Below are 20,780 nucleotides of genomic sequence, written 5' to 3' on the forward strand. Positions count from 1 at the left end.
GCCGTGGGTGCATGCCCCCCCTCCCCGTGTGCCACTGCACAGCTGCGGGTGCTCCTGCCCCACCTGCTCCCAGTGCAGCTGCGGGTGCCCCCGCCCCACCTGCTCCCCCCCAGCGGCCGTGGGTCCACGCGCTCCCCTGGGGCCCCTCCGCAGCCGCCGACGCCCCCGCCCCGCCCCGCCCCGCGCGGCTGCGGGTGGGCGCACCCCACGCGCGCCCCCAGAGCAGGGGGGGCACCGCACCCCGCGCGCCCCGCTCGCAGCGCCCCGTTAGCGGCCTGGGGAGGAGGGAGGCGCCGCCGCCGCCCTTTAAGAGCCGGAGCGGGAGCAGCGGCGGCCCCACCCGCCGGGCGCGGGGCCGGGCCGCCCCCCTCATTAATATGAAGGCGGCGGCGGCGGTGACTAATGGGTAATGAAGCTGTCACTCCGGCACCTACTTGTTGGGTGTCCGCGGAGCCGCGGCGCGCAGAGGGCGAGCGGAGCCGGCGGGAGGGAGGGCAGCGGCGGAGCGCTCCGGGCGGCCCCGCCGGCAGCCCATGCCCTGCGCCCCCCGGCGCGCTGCGGGCGGCTCCCCCGCCGCCCATGCCGCGAGCGGCCGCCGGTCCGCGGCCGGTGGGCTCGGCGCGCTCCTCTGAGGCGGCCGCGCGGAGCAGCAGCCATGCGGGGCGCCGGGCGGCGGCCCCGGGCGCCCCGCGCCGCCGCGCTCAGCCTGGCGCTGCTGCTGCTGGCCTGCGTGCAGGTAGGGGCGCGGGGCCGCCGGCGGAGCGCGGCCGGCTTTCTCCTTCCCCCCCTTCTCCTCCCCTCTCCCCAGAGCCCCCTCCGCGGGCGCGCTTTTCCCTGTCTCGTCCTCTGTTTCATTCCCTCGCCGCGCACCCGCGCAGCCGGCGCCGCTAAACCCGCGGCGGGTCGAAGTTCCCGTGGCGGAGCGCGGCCGCCGCGCGCCTTCCCGAGACGCTGTAGTAATGAGGTTGTCTCCCCTTTGATTTTTATTTTTAGGTGTCCCAATCCACGGGCTATTTCGAGCTGCAGCTTAACTCGGTGAGGAATGTAAACGGAGAATTGTTCAATGGGGAATGTTGTGATGGCATGAAAAGCCCCCAGAACCTGGACTGTACCCGGGACGAGTGCGATACTTACGTGAAAGTCTGCCTAAAGGAATATCAGGCCAAGATCACTCCGGTTGGACCCTGCAACTACGGATTCGGATCTACCCCCGTTCTTGGTGGAAATATCTTTTATTTGAACAGCAACAAATATTCCCATCAAGGCAAAAAACCCGAGACGGGCAGGATTGTTATACCTTTTCAGTTTGCATGGCCGGTAGGTGGATTTTATTATTATTATTATTGCTGTTTTGATCGTTTTGCAGTGCCTCCCCTCTTTTCCCCCCACCCTTGCCTGGATAAAGCGAGCAGAGCCCTGGCGGGGCGCGGGGCTCGGCCGGCCGGGAGCGCAGCGCTGCCCGCCCCGTCCTGCGGGGCCGCTGCACGGGGGGGGTGGGGGGCACGCCGCCCCCGAGCTCTGCGTGGAGCCGCGTCTCGCAGACGGCGAGGTGGCCTTGCAACAGGTTGCAGCGTGCGGGCGCGGGGTCCGGCGAGCAGAAGCCGGTGCGGAGGCAGAGCCGCGCTGCCTGGGCGGGCGGCGGCGTTAGTGCCGCTGGGAAGGGGCTTGGGGTGTGTCGCTGCTTGTGGGGGATAGGTTGCAGCCGGGGAGCGGGTTGCAGGTGTGGGCAACAGGAGGCTGCGCGCAAAAAAAAAAAAAGATAAAATAAAAATATTAAAAAAAAGGGAAAAAAAAGCGAACCCTAAGGAAATGTGGCCGGAGGCGCGGTGCCTCCGCCGGCCGCGGCGCTGCGGTGCGAGGCTGCCCCCGGCAGGGGGCGCCGCAGCGCGGGGCGGCGCGCGCCGCAGGTGGGGCGCGGGGCGCGTGCCGCGGCTCGCGAAGGGCGCGAGCTGCCGCTCGCCTCCCGGGGCGCGGGCGGGGCCGCCCGGCGCGGCGCGCGCGCGCCCGCGGCGACCGTTGGAGCGGGGGTGGGAGGGGCGGGAGCCGCCGCTGCTGCTGCCGCCAGGCGTGTGGGCTGGGGCGGGGGCTGTGCCGGCCTGCAGGTGGGGGCCTCCCCCTCCGCAGTCCCGAGCAGAGCGCCCACACCTGCGTGGGGCTGAGAGGGGCTTTCTCCTGCTCCCGATTCCGTAGAGGGAGGCTGGAAGCTGCCTGCCTTCCCCCCTCCCCCCAGACGCGCACATATAAGGAGGGGAGGAAGAAAGTGTCCAAAGCCCCGCTCTGATCCTGGCAGAAACCTGATATCGGGCTGTGCGCGGGGCGGGGGGAGAGGGAGAATGGCAGGAGTTGCTTGCCCGTGCGTCTGGGATACTCACTCTGCCTCCGCCTCCCTCTCCCGCCCCCCCCCCCAGGTTTTGGGGGTTTCTGCGACCCCGCAGCAATAAGCTCAGCTCCTGCCTCCCCGTGCGTGCTCTGACTGAGCGGGCAGATCCACAGGGGGTGCAGGCACGGCTTCGTGAGCCTGTCTTGGAGGGCAGGGATGTCTCTTGCGACTTTCGGGGTGTCCTGCGAAGACGGGAGGGCGTCCCGGGGTGAGCTAGGGAGCGGCGGGCAGGAGGCAAGGCCAGGTTTCTTGTCCTGCCGCGGGCAGGTAGGATCCTGCAGGCGGTGTAACAGCTGTTGTTATCGGCCCTTCCAAGTGGGCCACGGGGTGGAAACTGGCAAGTTCGGAGGCGCTGAGGAATGAGGATGATGGTGCAATGCCCTAGTTAAGGAGGGAGCTGAGTGTTGGAGCTGCCTGCTACCAGGAGATCACGTTTGGCACCTCATAAGGAACAAACAAGTTGGTCCTCACCTACATCTCAAAATACATAGCTTGCAGGATCTTTGTTATTTTGAAAATCGCTGCTAGGGATGGCTAAGGAACAAAATCTTGCACTCGCATTTCATGCTTAAAGGAGACCCCTCTCATAAAAGAGACTTCCTGCACTGCCAGAGACCCTCCATCCTGATGCTCGTGCACCTCACATTAAGAACTGACCTATCATTTGAAGGTAGTTTTGTTAGAGTTAGGCGGTTAATAAACTTGTACAAAAGATAAATTTCTGCTTACATTCTGACTGCCAAGTTGGAGCATATTTGATTGCCTTTGTTTGTCCTGTGGCCTGTTGAACTTGCAAAGGTTCCTGTTAACAGGTATAGTCAATACTGTAAAAACCTGGTATTTAGAATTCTGCTCTTAAGTAAAAAGATCAAAGGGAGAATTACAGTTCTCTCTCACCTTTGTTGACTGTGTAATACAGGGTTGGTGAAATCATAAACTTCTCTTTTTAAGCAAGAGATTTCGGTAGCATTAGCATCTCAAACTTTATACCTTATCTGCATGAGGAAGTAGAGGTAACTTAAATCACACTTTTACTTTGCCGGTTTCTAGTATTGTTACTTGAAACAAGAGGAGAGTTTGATAATCCTTACAATGCAGGTCCCTAAGCCCAGCTGCCTTTGGTTTTCTCTGTTGGAATAAGCACATTCCTGCCTTGCAGCTGCCGGATATTGTTGTTCTGTGCTCATCAAGTCCTAAGAAAGGCCTGTTTGACCTACCTTTTGCAGGTAAATTACCACAGTGTCTCTAGCATACAATACTGTGTCTGCTACTGTTCCTTGTATCATTGCCCCCAGCGTTTTAAGGGATAGTTTAAGTCTTTGGTGTCTGTCTTTTCACTGATTTTTTTTCTTTTGTCTTTTTGCAGCTGTTGCAAAGCAACCTCTAATTTATTTAAACAGTGCAACTGCAGTTTAGTGGGTGGCTGGTTGATTTTTTGGAAGGCTTACTGAATACTATCCCTTCCCACCCTTGATTCTAAAAATAAATTATAGTGTAGTTGTACTGTGACTTTAAAAACAGTGCATGTATTGCAGTCTGCAGATGAACTTATGGAAAGAAGTCCCTCTTGTATGTTGTAGTTTCATCTTGAGCTCTGGATGTTCAGTGTGTTGATGGGGAACGCAGCATCACTGTCACAACTGCATATAAAACACATGAACTCTGCAAGTAGAGGCTTAACTGTAATGCTGATTTAACATAGCTTACTTTTTTGTGGATTGTGTTTCAGGGTCAACTTTCAACTTCTTGAGGCAATTTTAAAGTTGTTCTCAAATAGGTCACTCTACCCAAATTTGTAAGCAAGAAGCAACAATACGGACATAGTCTTTTCATAAGGCTTTTTCTTTTCTTATGAAACAGTAGTGAGATTAACATTGCTTATTGAATATGCTGGAAGAGACAAAACTAGAGTCAGAAAGTGTGTCCTTGATGCTCACAGTGAGCAAAGAACTGCAGCAGATTTAGATTTGAGTTTGTCGGTGCTAAAAATCCAGCCTTAATGAAAGCCATCATCGGCATACATGGACTTCTTCCTGAACCTTATCTGAACGTTGGCTCCTTAACTTAAGGAGACTAGCTTATTGTAATGTATAAACCACTTAAGATTTTCTTTATGTTCTTTTGTTATTGCAGTGTCCTAAGCTAACAATAGCTGTAATGAAAGCATTGCTTCAAAAGGTGTTTATTTGCCTTGATTTTTTTTTATAATGCTTTAAAGCACTTACTGAAAGCACAGTAAGTTATGTATTCAGTTGTGTCTTTTTAATTTTACATGATGGATACTCTGAAAGTAAGACAAGCATCTGTTCCATAAAGCTGCAGTACCTGACTTCAATGACTTCTATAGTTTAATCTGGAATGTCAGTTATACAGTGCATTCCTATTTCCCTTTTTTATTTTATTTTATTTTCTTATATCATTAGTCTGATCTTCAGTTTGCAAGAGGAGATTAAGATATTGCCTAAAAGTTCTAAAAAATTGCTACCTTGGGATACATCAGCCACAGAAATCTGGCAGTGGGAGAAGATGAGGAACAGCTAGAACAATACAGCTGTCTTCTTCACCCACCTACCTCAAATTTTTCCTTTGCCTCCTGCTGTAAAAATTGCAAAGCCTAGCACTAGTTTGAGATTGTTAACAAACAAATTTTGCAATTAAAGTTTATGCAACTTCAAAACAAAAAAGTAGACAGAAGAATGCCAATATCTTTGAAGGATGAATTCTAATCATCCATACGGTTTAGGTTTGTAAGTCTTGAGCCTTTTTTCTAACCTTCAGCTTTTTATTCAGACACTAAAACTTCAAGAGCCTACTGCTGACCCAGTTAGGAATACTTCACACAGCAGCCTTTATCAATAGCAATTAGATTATTAGCAGTATTTTAGTTTCTGGTTAAGTAAAAAAGTGATTACTTTGAAGGCTGTTTCTGAAGACTGTTTTAAAGATAAATGCATTCTGCTGGATGTATTATGTGGAACCATTTTTCATACTTTGCAAGATGGCATGAAATGGAGTTATCGTGTGTGTGGGTTTTTTTCCTACACCCTGTTCTTTCCCTCAGGGAATTTGCAGCTTTTCCTGCACCGTAAATATTAGTATGGCATCCATTACTTCAGTTAATTAGTCATTTAAAGGAATTGTTCTGACTAGTTGTGGATGTTGAAATCATGTATGCATGATTATCTCGCCTCAACCATCTCCCCTTTGTTTTTGAGATTCTAATGTGACAGACGATGTGGAGTGTATTAGTACAATATATGCTGAACTCTTCAGATGAAGTTAAGGGTTCTGGGCCTTGGAGATAAGTAGTTGAACTCAAGTGATTTCACTTCACTTTCTCCTTGATGCTCATCTGGTGTTTATGTAGGACTCTGCGTACCTACCTATGAAGGGGTACTGGGGATGCAGGCAGTCCTCACCAGTTGTTGCAGTAAAGGATCCCATCCCCACTAGAATGTAACTCATTTATTGCTTTTGTAAGCACTGATCTTAAGTTTTTCGTTTTTAGAGTGCGAGTATAGCACATCTCTAAACTTCTGAAGTGCTGTCAGCTTTCAGGTAGTTAAATTCATACACATTCACACATTTTTAATATCCAGGCTCTGTGTGGATTTCATTCATGTGCCATCAACATGTGGGTCTCATCCAAATGCCTGGAAATATTCAATCTTGAGCTAAAACAAAGCAGAGTATGAACTATCAAATACATAAAGCTGTTGAAAGGATGACTTGGCTGTATCAGTAAATGTTGAATTTCTTAGAAAGCAACCCCTCCCCTTGCCAAAGCCCAGGCAGGAATACTTGACCTTGTAGCTTTTGTTAAGTAATAGGTGGGGTGTTTTGTTTGGGATTTTTAGATACTGCCTACTTCAGTATAATCCTCTCTATCTAACTCAGATCTGTCTAATTGAAAGAACTGTATGTGTTACCAAGGCCAAGTTAGGCCCTGGAAGGCATTTAGCATTGAAGGATGTTATTTGGGATCCTTAGTTTCTTTAGGGAGCTAGAGAGTTTGACTGTGGAAAATGTCATCTTCTATTTGGTTGAAAGATCCACAGTTGGTCTTCCCCGTCTCAACACAAAAACGTTACTACTCTCTGATCGAAATCTTGATGCTTTGTAGTGAAAAAATCATGGATTAGATTCCTCCATGCAACCTGGTAGAGTAAATATGCCATCTGTCGCTTTGAATGATGACCCATCATGACAGTTATCCTTAATTTAGGCAAGTTAGACCACATAGTACTCAAAGCAGTACTTGTCCACAGCTGTATCCAATAAACATTGTGTATACCTTTCTTTTTCAGAAGATCAGAATTTCACAAATGAAGCATCTTTTAAGTGATAAACAATGAGCTTTACCTCTGACTCATTCTTTGCTCCCTTGAAACTCCCTTTAAAAGTGCATGCAAATACATGATCCAAAGCAAGACCTGAAGGCAGGGAATAAGAAGTGAGAAGGTCATCTCATGCCAAAATGTAGAATGCATCTGGTATAGTGATGCGTGATATAAGTGCATTATAACCCCTCATTAGAAAGGGAGGTCAGTGTGGAACAATAACATAGCTGATAGCTGTATATTGATGAACTACATAAATGTTTAATATCTAGTTTGCTGGTTGCTGAACTCTTTTCCCAAATGGAAGTCTCTGTTGATAGTGCAGAGCTTCCTTTTTAATACTCAACTCCCCCCCACCCCCCCTAAGATCTTGCTTCTTGCTTGCTGGCTCTGCCAGTTTGGCTTGTTCAGAGTCTAGGTCTGATGTGGTAACTGTCAGAGCAAATTGTTTCTTATTTTAACAAAACATCTGCAGTAATCCTGCAATAAGGCCTTCTCTTGCATGTTATGATTCAGGGACAGACCTACTGTGGATCAGAAAACATGACACTTTCCTCAATTTTGGAGAAGCAGTTCAGAGAATCATATGCTTTCACCTGCTCCATACTGTATTTGCCTTCATACTCAATTTTTTGATTAGAAATGAGTGTTTGATGTTGGGGGGATGTTTTATTATATAAGCAATATTCCCTTTAGTTTCAGGTTACACGGATGCCAAGAGTAGCTTGCAGGTTTTGTTTTGCTCCTTTTCTTAAGTGAAGAAAATCAGGTGATGTTTTAGGGACTGACTTCAGCAATGCTGGATAGTGACAACTCTGGTTGACTTCAATAGCAGCTGCAGGTGTCACCTCTAAAAAAGAATTGAGGCCTTAATGGTGAGCACTTCAGAACCACTCTTTGAAAAAGGGATTTATTATTGGCATGCGGTGTGTGCCAATGACTATTTGTAGCTTGCTCAGAATAGAAAGCCTAAAGACTTAAGTTTCATGTAACTGTATAAAAACTGTCTTCTAATTTTAAGCATAAATGTTCTTTGCTCTATTAATCTTTCATATGTTGATGTCACTGAATCTGGAACTTCTTATGTCTTTTTGAAATGTGCTTCAGAGGACAATATTCTGCTAATTATTTAAGCTTTTATACCTTCAAGTTCTGTGGGTTTTTGAATGTCATATATAGATGGTCAGATAGTAAAGAACCCTTCTATTTATACTCCTCGAAAGCTTCCTTAAATAAACCCTTGCTTTTTTTTTTTATTAGAAATACTGAGGCTGAACTCAAACTTGCAGACAAATAGCCTTCCCTCCCAGACACTGAGAAGGATATGGTTATACGCCATTTGTCAACTTTCTCTTTTTTTTTTCCAGAAGGTACTCCAGGCAGCCTGTCAGTGAAGTGCTACATTCTTAGCCACACAGCTGGTACAGGCATTAAATCTTTGATTGAAAATGGAACTGGTATTAAAATAGTCAGGCTTACCTTTATATGAAAGGCTGTGAGTTGGAGAAGAGGGTGAGGTAGACACAGGGTAAGTTCCCATTTACTGTGCCACACTGGAAGCGCCATAGCACTGTCTTTGGGCTGTTTGAAAGCATTCTAAATACTGCTTTTTCAAGAAAATAGCCTGGATATAAAAAGTCTGATCTAGGCATGAGTACTTGTGGTTTTAATCTCAATCAGGTTTGTCTTTAATTTGGTTGGGCTAAAACTGTAACTGCTTGTGTTTGTATCAGACTTGTGACGGTTGGCCCAGTTCCTTGGAGGCGTGTTCCTGTTGTAGACTTTCTGAGGGATCGTGTGAAAATCAAGGGTATCAAAACCAGAATGAAATATATCCTATTTAGGTATTGAAAAGCCTTATGTCATAAAAGCTATCTTCTGGGTTTCATACTACTGCCTGCATTCCTTGTGCTAGTCCGTCTCACTTTGAGTTACTGTTAGAACTCACTGTCTGTCAACACAAAAACGGCAAAAAATTAAGTTTTTGTGAAACTATGTGATGCGAAACAACCGCATTTTTTGGATGTAAAGAACACTTGAAAAAAGGCTTAGTGCACCTCTTAATTTTTTTGTCATGCTTGAGTTGTCACAAAATCCTTCTTTCTTGGGTGAAGTGGATTGTACTTAGGGCAGCAGTTCTGCAAGGTAAACAATGATTTTTTTGACCTGTTAAACGAATGGCTCTCTCTTAATGGTATCTCTGTGAGATAATGGCTGTCTGTCCCCCTCTATTGAGCAACACTGCAGGCTCACCATGTGTAGGTGATGTGAGAGAAACTTACCCTTTTTGTGTGGTCTGATTCCTTCACTTGTTTCCCCTGTATGTGTTGTTCTGTGTGGGTTTGGACTATGAAATGTACGTTATGAACATGTTTGAGGGACTGCTGCATTCTTATGTTCGTAGAGCAACCATGATCACATCATGTATCCAGCCAGAAGCTCTAGATTACTGTGTGCCCAAAAGCTTCCCTCCCTTCTTTTCTGAAAACAAAGCCAATGTTTTGTCAACTCTGTGTGGGTTATTTGCATTGCTTGCTTTAGTTCAGAGCTTTTCAGTTAGCCTACTGAGGAGACTAAAAAGGGAGGATCACTTTCCTGCTAGTGCATCAATTTACTTTCCTTTTGTCCACTCCACTTCTAGTTGCTAATAATTCTCTGATCTGGAAGAATGAGTGGTGATTTGAGAGGAAAAGCTACTTCAAGGGAGTGAAGAATAAGGGTATAGGGACATTGCTTCTGGCTCCTTAGTGCTTAGCCAAATACTTATCCAAAAGATGATTGCTATTGTTTCTTGGCAGTAATCCTGCCTTCCTCTTCCTCTTCTAATATGCCTTTGTTGGGCCTCTTGCCAGAAAGCTGCTCTGGCTCCCAGTTAGTGGGTATCTAAATTTGGTTGGTCTTTGGCCGGCAGTGACCAGTGGTAGTGCTGTCTGCCATATCCAGTTGGTGGCTTTGAATGGCGTGTTTAGCTTTTATGCTGGGACTGTCATGCAAGTAGAATGGAGACTGGCATGTAGTATGAGACCCCTTGCCCCAGCGCCCCAGGCTGGGGAACGAACCAGTATGGGTGACTGGGACCAGCTGTGGTCTGACTTCTGCTGAGCTTCCACCCCCAGTGGGGTGGTGGAACCCTCTCAGCCCTGCTGTATACCTGGGGAGAGAGTGCTGGAAGAGTGTATGTGACTCCAGGCTGTGTGATGACTGTCCTGTATGTAGTCTTGTGTCAGGGAGTGGCTGTCCCTGCTTTAAACAGTAGACTTCGCTTACTATATGAGCAAAAATGCTGTATATAAAGCTTTGTTCTCTGGCAGTCTTAAGTGGAGACTGTTGTATATCCATTGATGCTATGGAACAGCAATGAGGCTAGACAAGTTTCCTTTTTAATATAACCCAGATTCTTTTGGCTTTTTTCTTTAATTGGATCTGGTGGCCAGAGTTTTGCTTAATGACATTCAGTAATAGAAATCCACTGTGTTCAACATTAGATGCATTTCAGCTTCTACCAAGACTTAAATACCATCTAGCACTGTGAGATAAACACTTGCTGTTTACGTGAAATGTCTTTACTGTTGCTTTTGGTAGTGAGCCATTTTTCTTATAATTATATTCAGAGGATGTTTTATCATTATGAAGCATTAGTGTTTTTTAGAAGTTGGGCTGTAGCTTTTGCTTGTTTAGTCAACTTGATTCCTGGGGTCAACTTTTTAGCATTGTAATTTGCCTTTATTTTGTATAGAAGGAAGGAAAATAAATGGTATATATCATTGATCACTGTTTCAGATGCTGTCTAAATGAAGTTTAAAAAAGTGTATTTTTTGTGAAGATCTTCTCTGATAGCTAAGCATTAGGAGGAACTTTTGGCTGAAACACAGTAAGCATGGATTTTATCTGTGCTTAAAATTACTGTTTGTTCCTTAATAGTAGTTAGAATGCTGTATTAGATGGAAGGGGCATGGCATTTCAAGGCTAAATGACAATCTTAGTCTTACTTGATTAGAGCTTGCAGAGGTTGCTAAGAAACAGCCTAATAGTCCTTGAGTAACCAATTATATGCCCCTTGGACAGATGCACAGGTGCTCATTCTCTGAAGTTTTTTTTTCTAAATCTGAGATAAGGCTGGAGCATTAGTACATAAACTACAATCTGTTTACATCCTGCTTCAAGCTTTAAAGTCCTGATTATATATATATATATATATCTTGTTTCCAGCAGGATGTATTTCGGTATATTTTGTTCAGTGTATTATCATTTGATTAACATTATACTTAAATTTTTCTTGCAATGTCTCTTCTACCTCCAGATAGTCCTCTAGTGCTTTAATTTCTTCCTGGGTTTCTAGGACTCTGAACATGCCTGCTGAAATAACTTTAAGCATCTAACATTTGAATTGGATAAATTTTAAATTTCCATATTTTCAGTGAGTAGGCAATATTAATATTGATGCAAACTTATGCAATTGGTAGTAAATGTCAGTTTCTGGTAGAACTAGCTTTCCTTTCTCCTTCTAAAACAAATCTGTACATGCAAATTGTAGTGAAATGTCCTATGAGCTGTTACCTAAAATGTCAAATGGGACTTTTTTTCAGTCTTTTCTCAATAAACATGTATAATTTTGTTTATAGCATTATAAAGTTGAAACTTCTACCTTAAAACAGTCTACACTTTTTCTTAACATTAGAGAAAATGCTCAGGATTCCAGCTGGAGAACTTAATTTCTGATGAGGGAGCTTCATACTTCCAAGGTTCAACTGATGTGCTTTAAGCAGCAAGTTCAGAAATAGCTCAATGATTGATCCAGTCTGATAGAATCTTTGAAAGGTGTGCGATTTTGGGTACTGTTTGCTAATTTTCTTGTTGGTTGAAGAAAATTTTAATGCTTCTGGTCTTGGTAACCTTTGCTGCTGCTTAATAGGTTTTGGTGATAGTTCCTTGCACAATGTGCAGAAAGGTTTATCACTGTGCTTGATAGTCCTACCTTCTTTTAATGTTATAATAACATGATTTTCTTCATATCAAGACAAGGAGTTGTTACTGTAAGTGGCTGTGTGTAATCAGTGAAGTCTGGAAGTCAGACTGTTTATTTAAACTGTTAAGAGCAAGTATAGCCATCTGCCATCCTTTGACTTTTTCAGCATCTCCCGGTGACAGCACCTTCTCTGGTTATAAATCGTTGTTTAAACCATTGTTTATATATAGGTCCAAAGTCTGGTAGTGGTGTATTTGGTTGTTAGAGAACTTCATAGAACTGAATTTTGTTTCCCTGGTTCATCTACACAGACCAGTGCTTTTTTTCTGTTAGAAGATGGGGAAAGGAAGGAGGGTAGCGAAGCTTAAGTGTTTTGGACTTGTACGCACATTTAATGCATTAGTTGTCAAATACTTTGTGCTCCTATAGTGCCTTTTGATGTTTGCTGCTTTGAGAAGTTCAGGGATGTGTGGTTTGTTGCTTGTAGTCAAATTGTGTAGTCACTTTACCTTTTATCTTTTACTGTAAAGTGATTGCTCAAATTTCATTGGTGGCAGTTCTCAAGAGAGACTAATTTCCAGAATTCAGATCCCTATTTTCTAACACTTAGTGTTGCTGACTTAAGTAACTACACTGTCAGAACATAATTGTCATAGGGCTTAGGAGAACAAACTACTGCAGATCAGCTGATCTGCTCTAACGGTTCACATCTACTCTTAGATCACAGCAAATGCAGGATAAATCAAATTAGTTTTAGCTGGCAGGAAAAGATCATCTGACTTGTGGCAGCTTGCTATCAGTGATAACTTGTTTGTGCCTAAGCTCTTAGATTTGATCTTCAGAAGATTTGGTAGTCTGCACTTCAGCTTGCAAAGGAACCTGGAGAAGATTGGACAGCTGAAGAGTCAGTGACAAATGAAATACTAACAACAAAAAAGTGTGCCCTGTGCATGCCTGCCCCCCAAACTCTCAACAGACTAAAAAGTACCCACTTGTACCCGCCTATTCTTAAGTTATGAATCTAGCTTTGGACTAGCAAATTTAGGTTTTAAATTCTTTTTATGAAAAGTTGTTCAAGTCTTCTTTACATGGCTTCATTCTGTTCTCCATGGATACCCATCCTTACAAGAAAAGCAGTAACACTGGCACACTTGAAAAGTAACTAGGGGTCAACATTGAAATGAATTTGAGGACTTGCTGAGCTAATGTATACCTTCTATAATTTCTGGATTAATATTGATGAGGGGGAGGGGGAAAGAATAGAGAAGCACTCTTAATTCACTTGCTTAAAGTAAATTTGCAGTACAAGTGCCCAGCTTTCATAGTTTCTTCAAGGTGTGCTTTGCTATGCCTGTTAAAAAGTTTTTCTTCCAAAGGCATGTCAATTCATGGGGTTTTTTTCTGACTTATAATAACATAAAGCTGTACCAAATCCCCTCCAGCTTACTTTAATCTGAAAGATAAGATTTGATATCAAGTTCATTTATAGATGCTGCCTTAATTATTATGGTGGGACTGATTGACTCATGCTGGATGCTCTGTATTCAGACAGGTATCTCAGAACTGTATACTTAGTATACTGTGGTGTGCTTTGTTTACTGGCTGCTGTGAGCAGTAAGTTTTTACTACTGATTAAATACAGCACAGTGCTGGGTGCAAAAAACATGTGACAAAGACTTACTGTAGCCACAGAGTACTGTTGAGAAAATTCAGTCCTGCTGCTGGAATATGAACCAAGCATTTGTTTCAGCAACGTGCTTATAAACTTTGTTAAATATATATGGAGATGTAAGAGTTCTGTTGGGGGGGGGGTGGTGGAAGGGAAGGTGGGGAGGGTGCACGATTGTGTGTGGAGTGGCTGGCTCAGTCCTTTTTTCAAGTTCCTTGTGTTTCTCCTGTTTTTCACCTCAACTCATTTATGTAAGTTTATGGAGAACAGTGAGGGATGGATATAGCTTTAATTGTCTGCTGTGTCCTGGTTCATATAGCTGAGAAACTTGCAAGGGAAAGTGAGCAGCTACTTATATAGCTGAAGTAAGGCTTTTCCTTTCATTTTGTTTCTCTGCCAGCCTCTTCAGTAAGCAGAGAGATCAAACTCAAGCTGGTGTTCAATTTGGGGCTTAAATGAAGGACAGCATAGGTGTGTTGTCCTTTTTTCTGGATTCCTGACATCTTCGTTGATGACTGTGGGAAAGTCTACATCTATTTACTGGACTTGCATGCAAGTATGAAGCTTGAATTGACTTAAGTCTCTTCTGCAGCTCATAGAACCATAAAACCTTAGATTTGTGTTCTCTGCAGTGAAGAGGCTTGCGACAATCTCTGCTGCTCGAGGGGAGCGCTATGGGAGAAAAGTGATGTCTCTTGTAGCTGACTTGAAGCTATATGAATGTTTGGCCAGTCAGCTGCCACAAAGAGTGCAGAATAAGCAAGCCTCTGCCTCTTCTGTCCTGTTTCAAATGTGATTGATATTGCACAAGTAGCCCAAAAGTTATTGGAACTTACTTGAGTAGGATTACTGGGGGAGTTGGAGAGGATTTAGAAAAGCAGTGCCCTTATCTTTGTGCTGGCCTCTCTTCTTAGGCAAGACATCCAGGCTCTTTAGCTTGAATTGACAATGTGGGCATTTGCCTCCCCTGCCACCTCATAGATTGCAGTGCTACCAACAACTGACATTATTTAAAAGGGTTCAGATTAAAATACTACTCTTCATTCCTTGGAACTTTGCATATATAGAACTTGGGGGCATATCTATTTTTTCTGTATTTGTGTGCCTTCTCAGTGTGCATATTTCAATACAGAAGAGAATGCATGCAGGTGTTCTTTGTTTAGAACAATAATTAAAGTACATTATTACATAGTTAGTTTAATTCCCCCTTGACTTCAAGTTGAAATTATAATGATGCATGGCTTGAAGTGCCCAGAGGACACTAATATCTATGCCACATGGAGCTTAGGTGGGAGGGGAGGAACAGTATTAATTACTAGCTAATCTTTGAATTCTAAATATTAGCATAAAACAAGTCTTGCACTAACCATTAATGGGTCTTCATGATTGTTACGTGCACTTCAAAAGAGACAATCTAGTTGCATTTTTCATTAGTACATCAAGAAAGAGTACATGTAATGGGCTTAATTTATCTTGGACTTCTTCCAGAACTTTAGGAAAGGAGTAGGATTTGGATACTTGGTTAATATCAAATTTGTCTGAAACGGTTCAAGGCTGGTAGCAAGGTTGAAAGCTTCAGCTTAAATCTAATAAAGTGACGTTAACATGGTACCCAGTCGTCTGCAATGTACTATATTTGGACATGCCTTTTTCTAAAAGGCTTTTTCTCCTTTCTCTAATTTCATCAATGTCTCAGTCTGTACTTTGGTATTGGATTAGTTCAGTGGATTCTTGGAAACTCCCAGTGCTTGTTTTAGCTGTGGTGGAGAGGACTGTATCTTAATAATTGTGAAGTCGAAGAAGTATCTAAGATGCAAATAACTTAAAGTTGCTTCCTTTTATGTGACAACCAGGTAAAATATGTCCATTGTGACTTATTCCTGTGACTTTTCTTCTAAAAGAGTATTTTCTGACAGCCTAAAGGCTTCTCACTTGTCCACTAAAGTAAACAGATACTAGCAGAGAGATATCTGCTGTAATTCCTACTCTTTCCTCTTTTGTTTAATTTCTGATTTAATCTTAATTAATTTCTAATCTCTGTTTAAAATTGGCACCAAGTGTTCACTTCCATCTTAGGGAGAAAGGTATTATTGAAGGCTCTAGCATTTTTTTTACAAAGTTGATCCACATGGGATTAGTTTCATTTTTTTTCCCCACTTTTCTGTTCTAGCACTGTCACAAAAATGAAATCCAGGGAGGCTTCACTATGTTCTCTCATTTGTGAGAGACAGTTACAATGAAAATTGTACGCTTGTATGACTCCCCTCAAGTAGACTACTAGGATGTCACTTTTTTGGTATGATTGTAGTACCAAACTGTATTTGGTATGATTGTGTGCCAAACTGTATTGTTTTGGTAACTTGCTGGCATTTCTACCATTTGATTTCTCCTAAGGTAAAGAAAGAAAGCTTGCTGATTCTATCTTATATCCTAATTTTCTTCCCAGAAAACCTCATTGGAACAGATATGTTAACACTCATATCAAGGAATATTTAAAGATTGGTTGACTTTTAATCAGACTGCCTAAAGGTGTGATATAAAATACAAAAAGTGTTAGCTAAATTAACTAGCACAGGGAAGCTGTGACAGCAGTAAGGATGGCTAATGTTTCATCTGAACATAGATATTGATTGTATTAGCTCCTTCCTATTCTGTGCTCATCAGGTTAATTCTTATCAGCTATTGAAACAAAGCCAGGCAACAGCATGATTTTGCTAAGACTCTATTTTAGGGTGGATTTTACTTTGTGTATGTATTGTCTTTATTTATAAAAATGTTGTTCTTCTACAGCTGTTAAGTATGAACAGAGCATTGCACTGCTCTGGCGTCTGTGGAAGAGATGGCAGTTGAGAGAAGTTGTCCTTTGCATGAGGCTTGTCTTCCTCATGCCTAAAGCTTCTTGTGGAATGCTAGTTCTGTCTACTTGATCCAAGGATCACCTTCAAGATACAGACAAAAGCTATCAAATGCTTTCTGCTGCAGATGGGAATGTCTGTGGTGGAGTAGGCTTACTTTTTGTGGAAGAAAAGATGATACTACTGCATTGTTCAATGATACTGAGTTTCTAGAAGACTTTTTCCGTGATTTGCTTGCAGAATGGGAAGGTCTTTTGTGGGTACTGATGAAAACTTCCAGTAGGTATTTTTTTTACTACTGGACAGTGTGTGAAAGTTTTTAAGTCAAAAAGCTATGGCTATCTAAAACAGGCTTACCTCTATAGGTATGGCTCCAAAAGGCCTGTGATATTTTAATTCTTGCTTCCCCATCTCTTTTTCCTTTGGACCTAAAATGTATTTTTTTTGAGGTCACTGAAAATTCTGCTGTCAGCTCAAATTCTGAAGCTGAGTGTTGTCTGAGTCCTGGACTAAGCTTGTAACTTCTGCCAGGTGCTATTTGAAGCAGATCCAAAGGGCTATGTAGATGTATCTACCGTCTCCCTTTATCAGGAGTACTCAGGGTAGCCGTGAAGAGTATGTAGGAGCATCTGTTAGATATCTAGGCAATTCATCTGGCTTACTCTGAAGAGACTGGATGTTTTCTCCTGTTCTCTCTGTGTTGAGGATCTTGACAGGGATACCTTAAAATACTTGAAGATAGAATTTATGGATAGCAATGTCACATTTGAGGTATTTAAGTTAAGAAATCTTCTGTAGTAAGTCTGTGTTTCTTTTCTTTTCTTCCAGCATTAAAGTACTACTATTCTTCTGTCTTATTAGTTGGTATTGGCAGACTGTCACAGATGCTCATGCTTTCACAGGTAACTTGCCAGTCTTGCTAATCTAATCTTCTTCCTTTGTATTCTTCTCATAATGCTGCCATGCATTTGGAATACAGGTGTTTTAAAAACAGTCTTGTGGTTTTTTTTTTCTTAGAGTTTGGTTCCTGAGTGACCAAGAGGTCCAGTTTTTTAACAGAGGAGGTATTTCTCTTTAGGTAGCATGAAAGATGATGTCTGTCTGGAACTGTGATATTTAGCTGAGCAAAATGTATAGACAGCATGGAATCACTTTCTTAGTTTGTAAGTGACTAGAAATGGCACCAGCCTTCATTTCTGTTCAGCAAAGGCTGGTAAGGATTCTTCTCTGCCACCCTGACTTGAATAGCTGCAGCTTGAAGATGATTTAGTCAAATATTTCAGTTACCTTTCAGTGTAAACCTTAGTTTAGTCTTCCCTGAAACAAATACTGTGTTGTTTGTATTACTGTTTGTAGTTAAAACAGGATTTTAATCACAAATGTGCTTGCAATTTTTTGTGTGAAAGGTTGCTATAAAGTTGGGTGGAATATTAACTTACTGATACTAATAAATTATAAGTGTGTGCTCTATTTGTATTTCTTTTATCCTCCTTTGGATGACAGTATATTCTGCTTTGTATCACCAAATGTAGGCTTTAAGCACTCTTAAAAGTCCTTTCTCTCCAGAAGAACCTTCAGAAGCCTTCTTCAGCTTTTTTCAAGACAGCTTTTTCAGAAGAAAAACATTTATTCCAAACAGCAAGATCTCCCAACTAACACCATTTTTTAAGGTGTGATTCGGTATGGATTTTTTTTGCGTTGTTAATGATAATAGATCATTTTTGGGAGGTCATCCTGACCCCTTCGTGGCCTTTTCTAAACTGCAGTGAATTATGTAGATTTCAGTTTTGTCATATCTGTTGCGTACATGTCTTGGTGACTTTGCAATTAGTTTTTTAGTTGTTATTTCATCTGACATTTTAATGTTTCAGAAGTGAGTAATCTTGCTTAGTTTTTATTATTTTATGACTTTTCAGATGTCACAGCTCTTGAAGAGGAGCGTTGAGGTAGTAGTTACAAATCTAGTTCAAAACTGCTTCTCCTCCTGTTTTTCCCCTTGTTTTTTCTCAAATGTTCCTTGGTTGTGACTTTGATTACAACAGGATAAATTCTAATGGCTTGGGCAGGCCTGCAGGATTCTACACACTTATATTCAGTAGTCCGTTGTTTTAATGCCAGCTGTCAAAAAAAGTGAAATACTTTGCCTGAGAAGGACATCTATAGTGGTTAAAATCCAGAAGGAAACAGGTATGGAAGACTAAGACAGGGCAACTCTCCCAGGCTCTCTTCTCAAAATGGGAGCTTCCTGAACTAGATGTGGCTGATCTCTTCTGAGTATTTGTGCTAGTCTCCCCTTGAACCCACAAAGCTTTCATAACTGCATCATCTGTAGGCAGCCTGTGTAGCATCTTGCCATGGTTTGCATGAAGTGCCGTCTTCTCTTGTTTATTTTTTAAGCATTGGTTCCTATTGCTTAATTTGGTGTGTGGTTTTTGTTAAGGACAGGAAGGTGGGCCACCTGCTCCTAGCCATCCCCTGGACCTCTTATGACTTCGTAGACCTCTATCATATACTCTTGTTTTTTCTCTTCCAGGCTCAGGAGTTCTGACCTACTCTTTCATTCCTCATATGAAAACCTTTTCTGTTCTTTGTTCCTTCTGGTTACTTTTGTCTGAACCTTTTAGACTTGTAATATCCTCTCCTTTGGGGGTGGGGACTAGAACTGCACAGTGTTTTCCTGCACCTTGAGTTGCAGAATCATCTAATGGCATAATACTGAATGTCTTTTGTTTTGTTCTCTTAGCCTTCCCTTCTAGCCAAAGTGCAGTTTCCTAATTACTTCCTGAGTATTAAGCAGTCATGACTTGGATAAGAGTGGGAAGCAGATCTTTGCTGTGATGTGATCAAGGAATTTCTGTTGAGCTTGTGAACACAACTCATTTATCTAGAAACAAGTTGGCTTTGGTGGGTTGAGTGAACAGCTGTTTATGGAATTGACAAGTCAAGACGTGTATGTATTGGTAAGTGTCATAAAATTTGCTCAGAAGGAAGAACAAATCACAGGTGTGATTAACCTGGGATTATATGAGGCTCTGTGGAAGTTAACATTCAGCAAGGTTGGAAGCTTAAATGACAAGGTTCAAAATACTATTCTCATTTTGATACTTGGTTTAGAGTACAATTTTTTTTTTTTTTTAAGCTACTGTGGATAGAAATTGTGGGGGAGATAAACTGTATATGTGATGGTCTGAAAACTGTTTTTAAGATTGCCTAGAAAGTCAGTCGTTAGAATGACATTATAGTTGCACTGATAATTCACCTAAGGTTATATTGTATGTTTTTAATGAGCATCACACTTCCTCAGCCAGTTAGCAAAATGAGGTTTTCTTCTATGTCACTGTTGATATATTGGGGTTTTACAAACCAATACTTGTGTTGTGAATTCTGATGCACAAGAGGTATGTAAAGGTGTTATGGGTAGAAGGCAAATGCCTTCATCTGCAGTAAAATTGAAGTGTGTAAACAAAATAGATAAATGTGGTTAATGGTAGTTAAACATCTCCTCTCATTTCTTGCTGGAAAACCTCTGCAGTAGCAAGTTACTACAGGGCCCATCATACCTGCATAGCTAAGTATACGCTAATGCATTTTTTTGGCATGATTCTGTAAGTCTAAGGAAAACACATGCTTTGGAAGCCATTCCTATGCATGTTCAAATTTAAGTGTCCATGGATAATAGCTTGGACTTCAGAGTTTGAACTCAGTCTCCTCAAGTACAGGAGATATGCATATGCTGGAATTGGAGGGGAAGGGGAATGGAATAGGGTGGGGATAAATACCAGATCTGTAGGAAATAGCAGATGGCTATAAAAATCAGAGGCAAGAATTAGCTCTATTCCATAAGACTAGCATTACTGCTATGCGTGTAACTGTGAAAGGCACTGCTTTAAAATGGAGACTGGCTCCTCTTTCAGAATCTTGAGAGTGCGTGTGAGCTAAAGAGTAGCAGATCAGCTTTTCTTCAGAAAAGTCCTGCAAACACTTCTCTTGCCACTTTTCCAAACAGGCAGCTAGTGACTGGCTTCTGGCACTGTGAAAACTGTTAGCAAGGCACATGCTTCCTATTCACTAGAGAAGGATGCTGCTCTGTCTGCAGCAGCCTTCAGGCAGAAGGTGCTGTCAAAGTTCAGGGCCAGTACTGAGGTCTTCTGAAAAAATACTGTAGCTTTTAACCTTGTGACAGATGACAAGTCTTAATTAGCTGAGATTTGCTTTGAGTTTGTATCTAGGGTACTAAGTTACCAGAAGGGTGTGGATTTTTTTCTTCTGATGGTTTAGCTTCTCGTATGTAGATGCGTTTACAGAGAGCTTTCTCTTTGCCATGTATATGATCTGGAGTGACTGCATTAGTGTTATCCTTCTGGGAACTCTAGTCAGATGTATGGCATTTTGGCCTCTTGTGAACTAGCTGAAAATGGGTCACTTTTTCTACAGGCCTTAGGTGAAGCTAATACATGACTTCAGATGCTCTTAGAATTCTGCAGCTAAAAATTTCTCTGCCCCATGATATATCAAGACCACCTTCTAGAGAGAGATCCCTGTTGCATTCTGCCTCCTTCAGCATCTCCAG

At 42.7% G+C, this 20,780-nt stretch overlaps 1 protein-coding gene across 2 annotated transcripts in view; it reads left to right on the forward strand.

Annotated features, from left to right (window-relative positions):
- The first annotated feature begins 425 nt into the window (after positions 1-425).
- The window catches only part of JAG2 (jagged canonical Notch ligand 2), a 72,080-nt gene continuing 51,725 nt past the window's right edge, over positions 426-20,780 (forward strand). For both annotated transcript variants that reach the window (XM_026114312.2, XM_064511975.1), the window contains exons 1-2: positions 426-736; positions 994-1,317. In XM_026114312.2, the coding sequence (XP_025970097.2) occupies positions 656-736; positions 994-1,317 (405 nt within the window). In that variant the 5' untranslated portion in view covers positions 426-655. The remainder of the gene's footprint in view (positions 737-993; positions 1,318-20,780) is intronic.

Source organism: Dromaius novaehollandiae, chromosome 5 (genome assembly GCF_036370855.1).
Source record: "Dromaius novaehollandiae isolate bDroNov1 chromosome 5, bDroNov1.hap1, whole genome shotgun sequence".
Classification (NCBI taxonomy): domain Eukaryota; kingdom Metazoa; phylum Chordata; class Aves; order Casuariiformes; family Dromaiidae; genus Dromaius; species Dromaius novaehollandiae.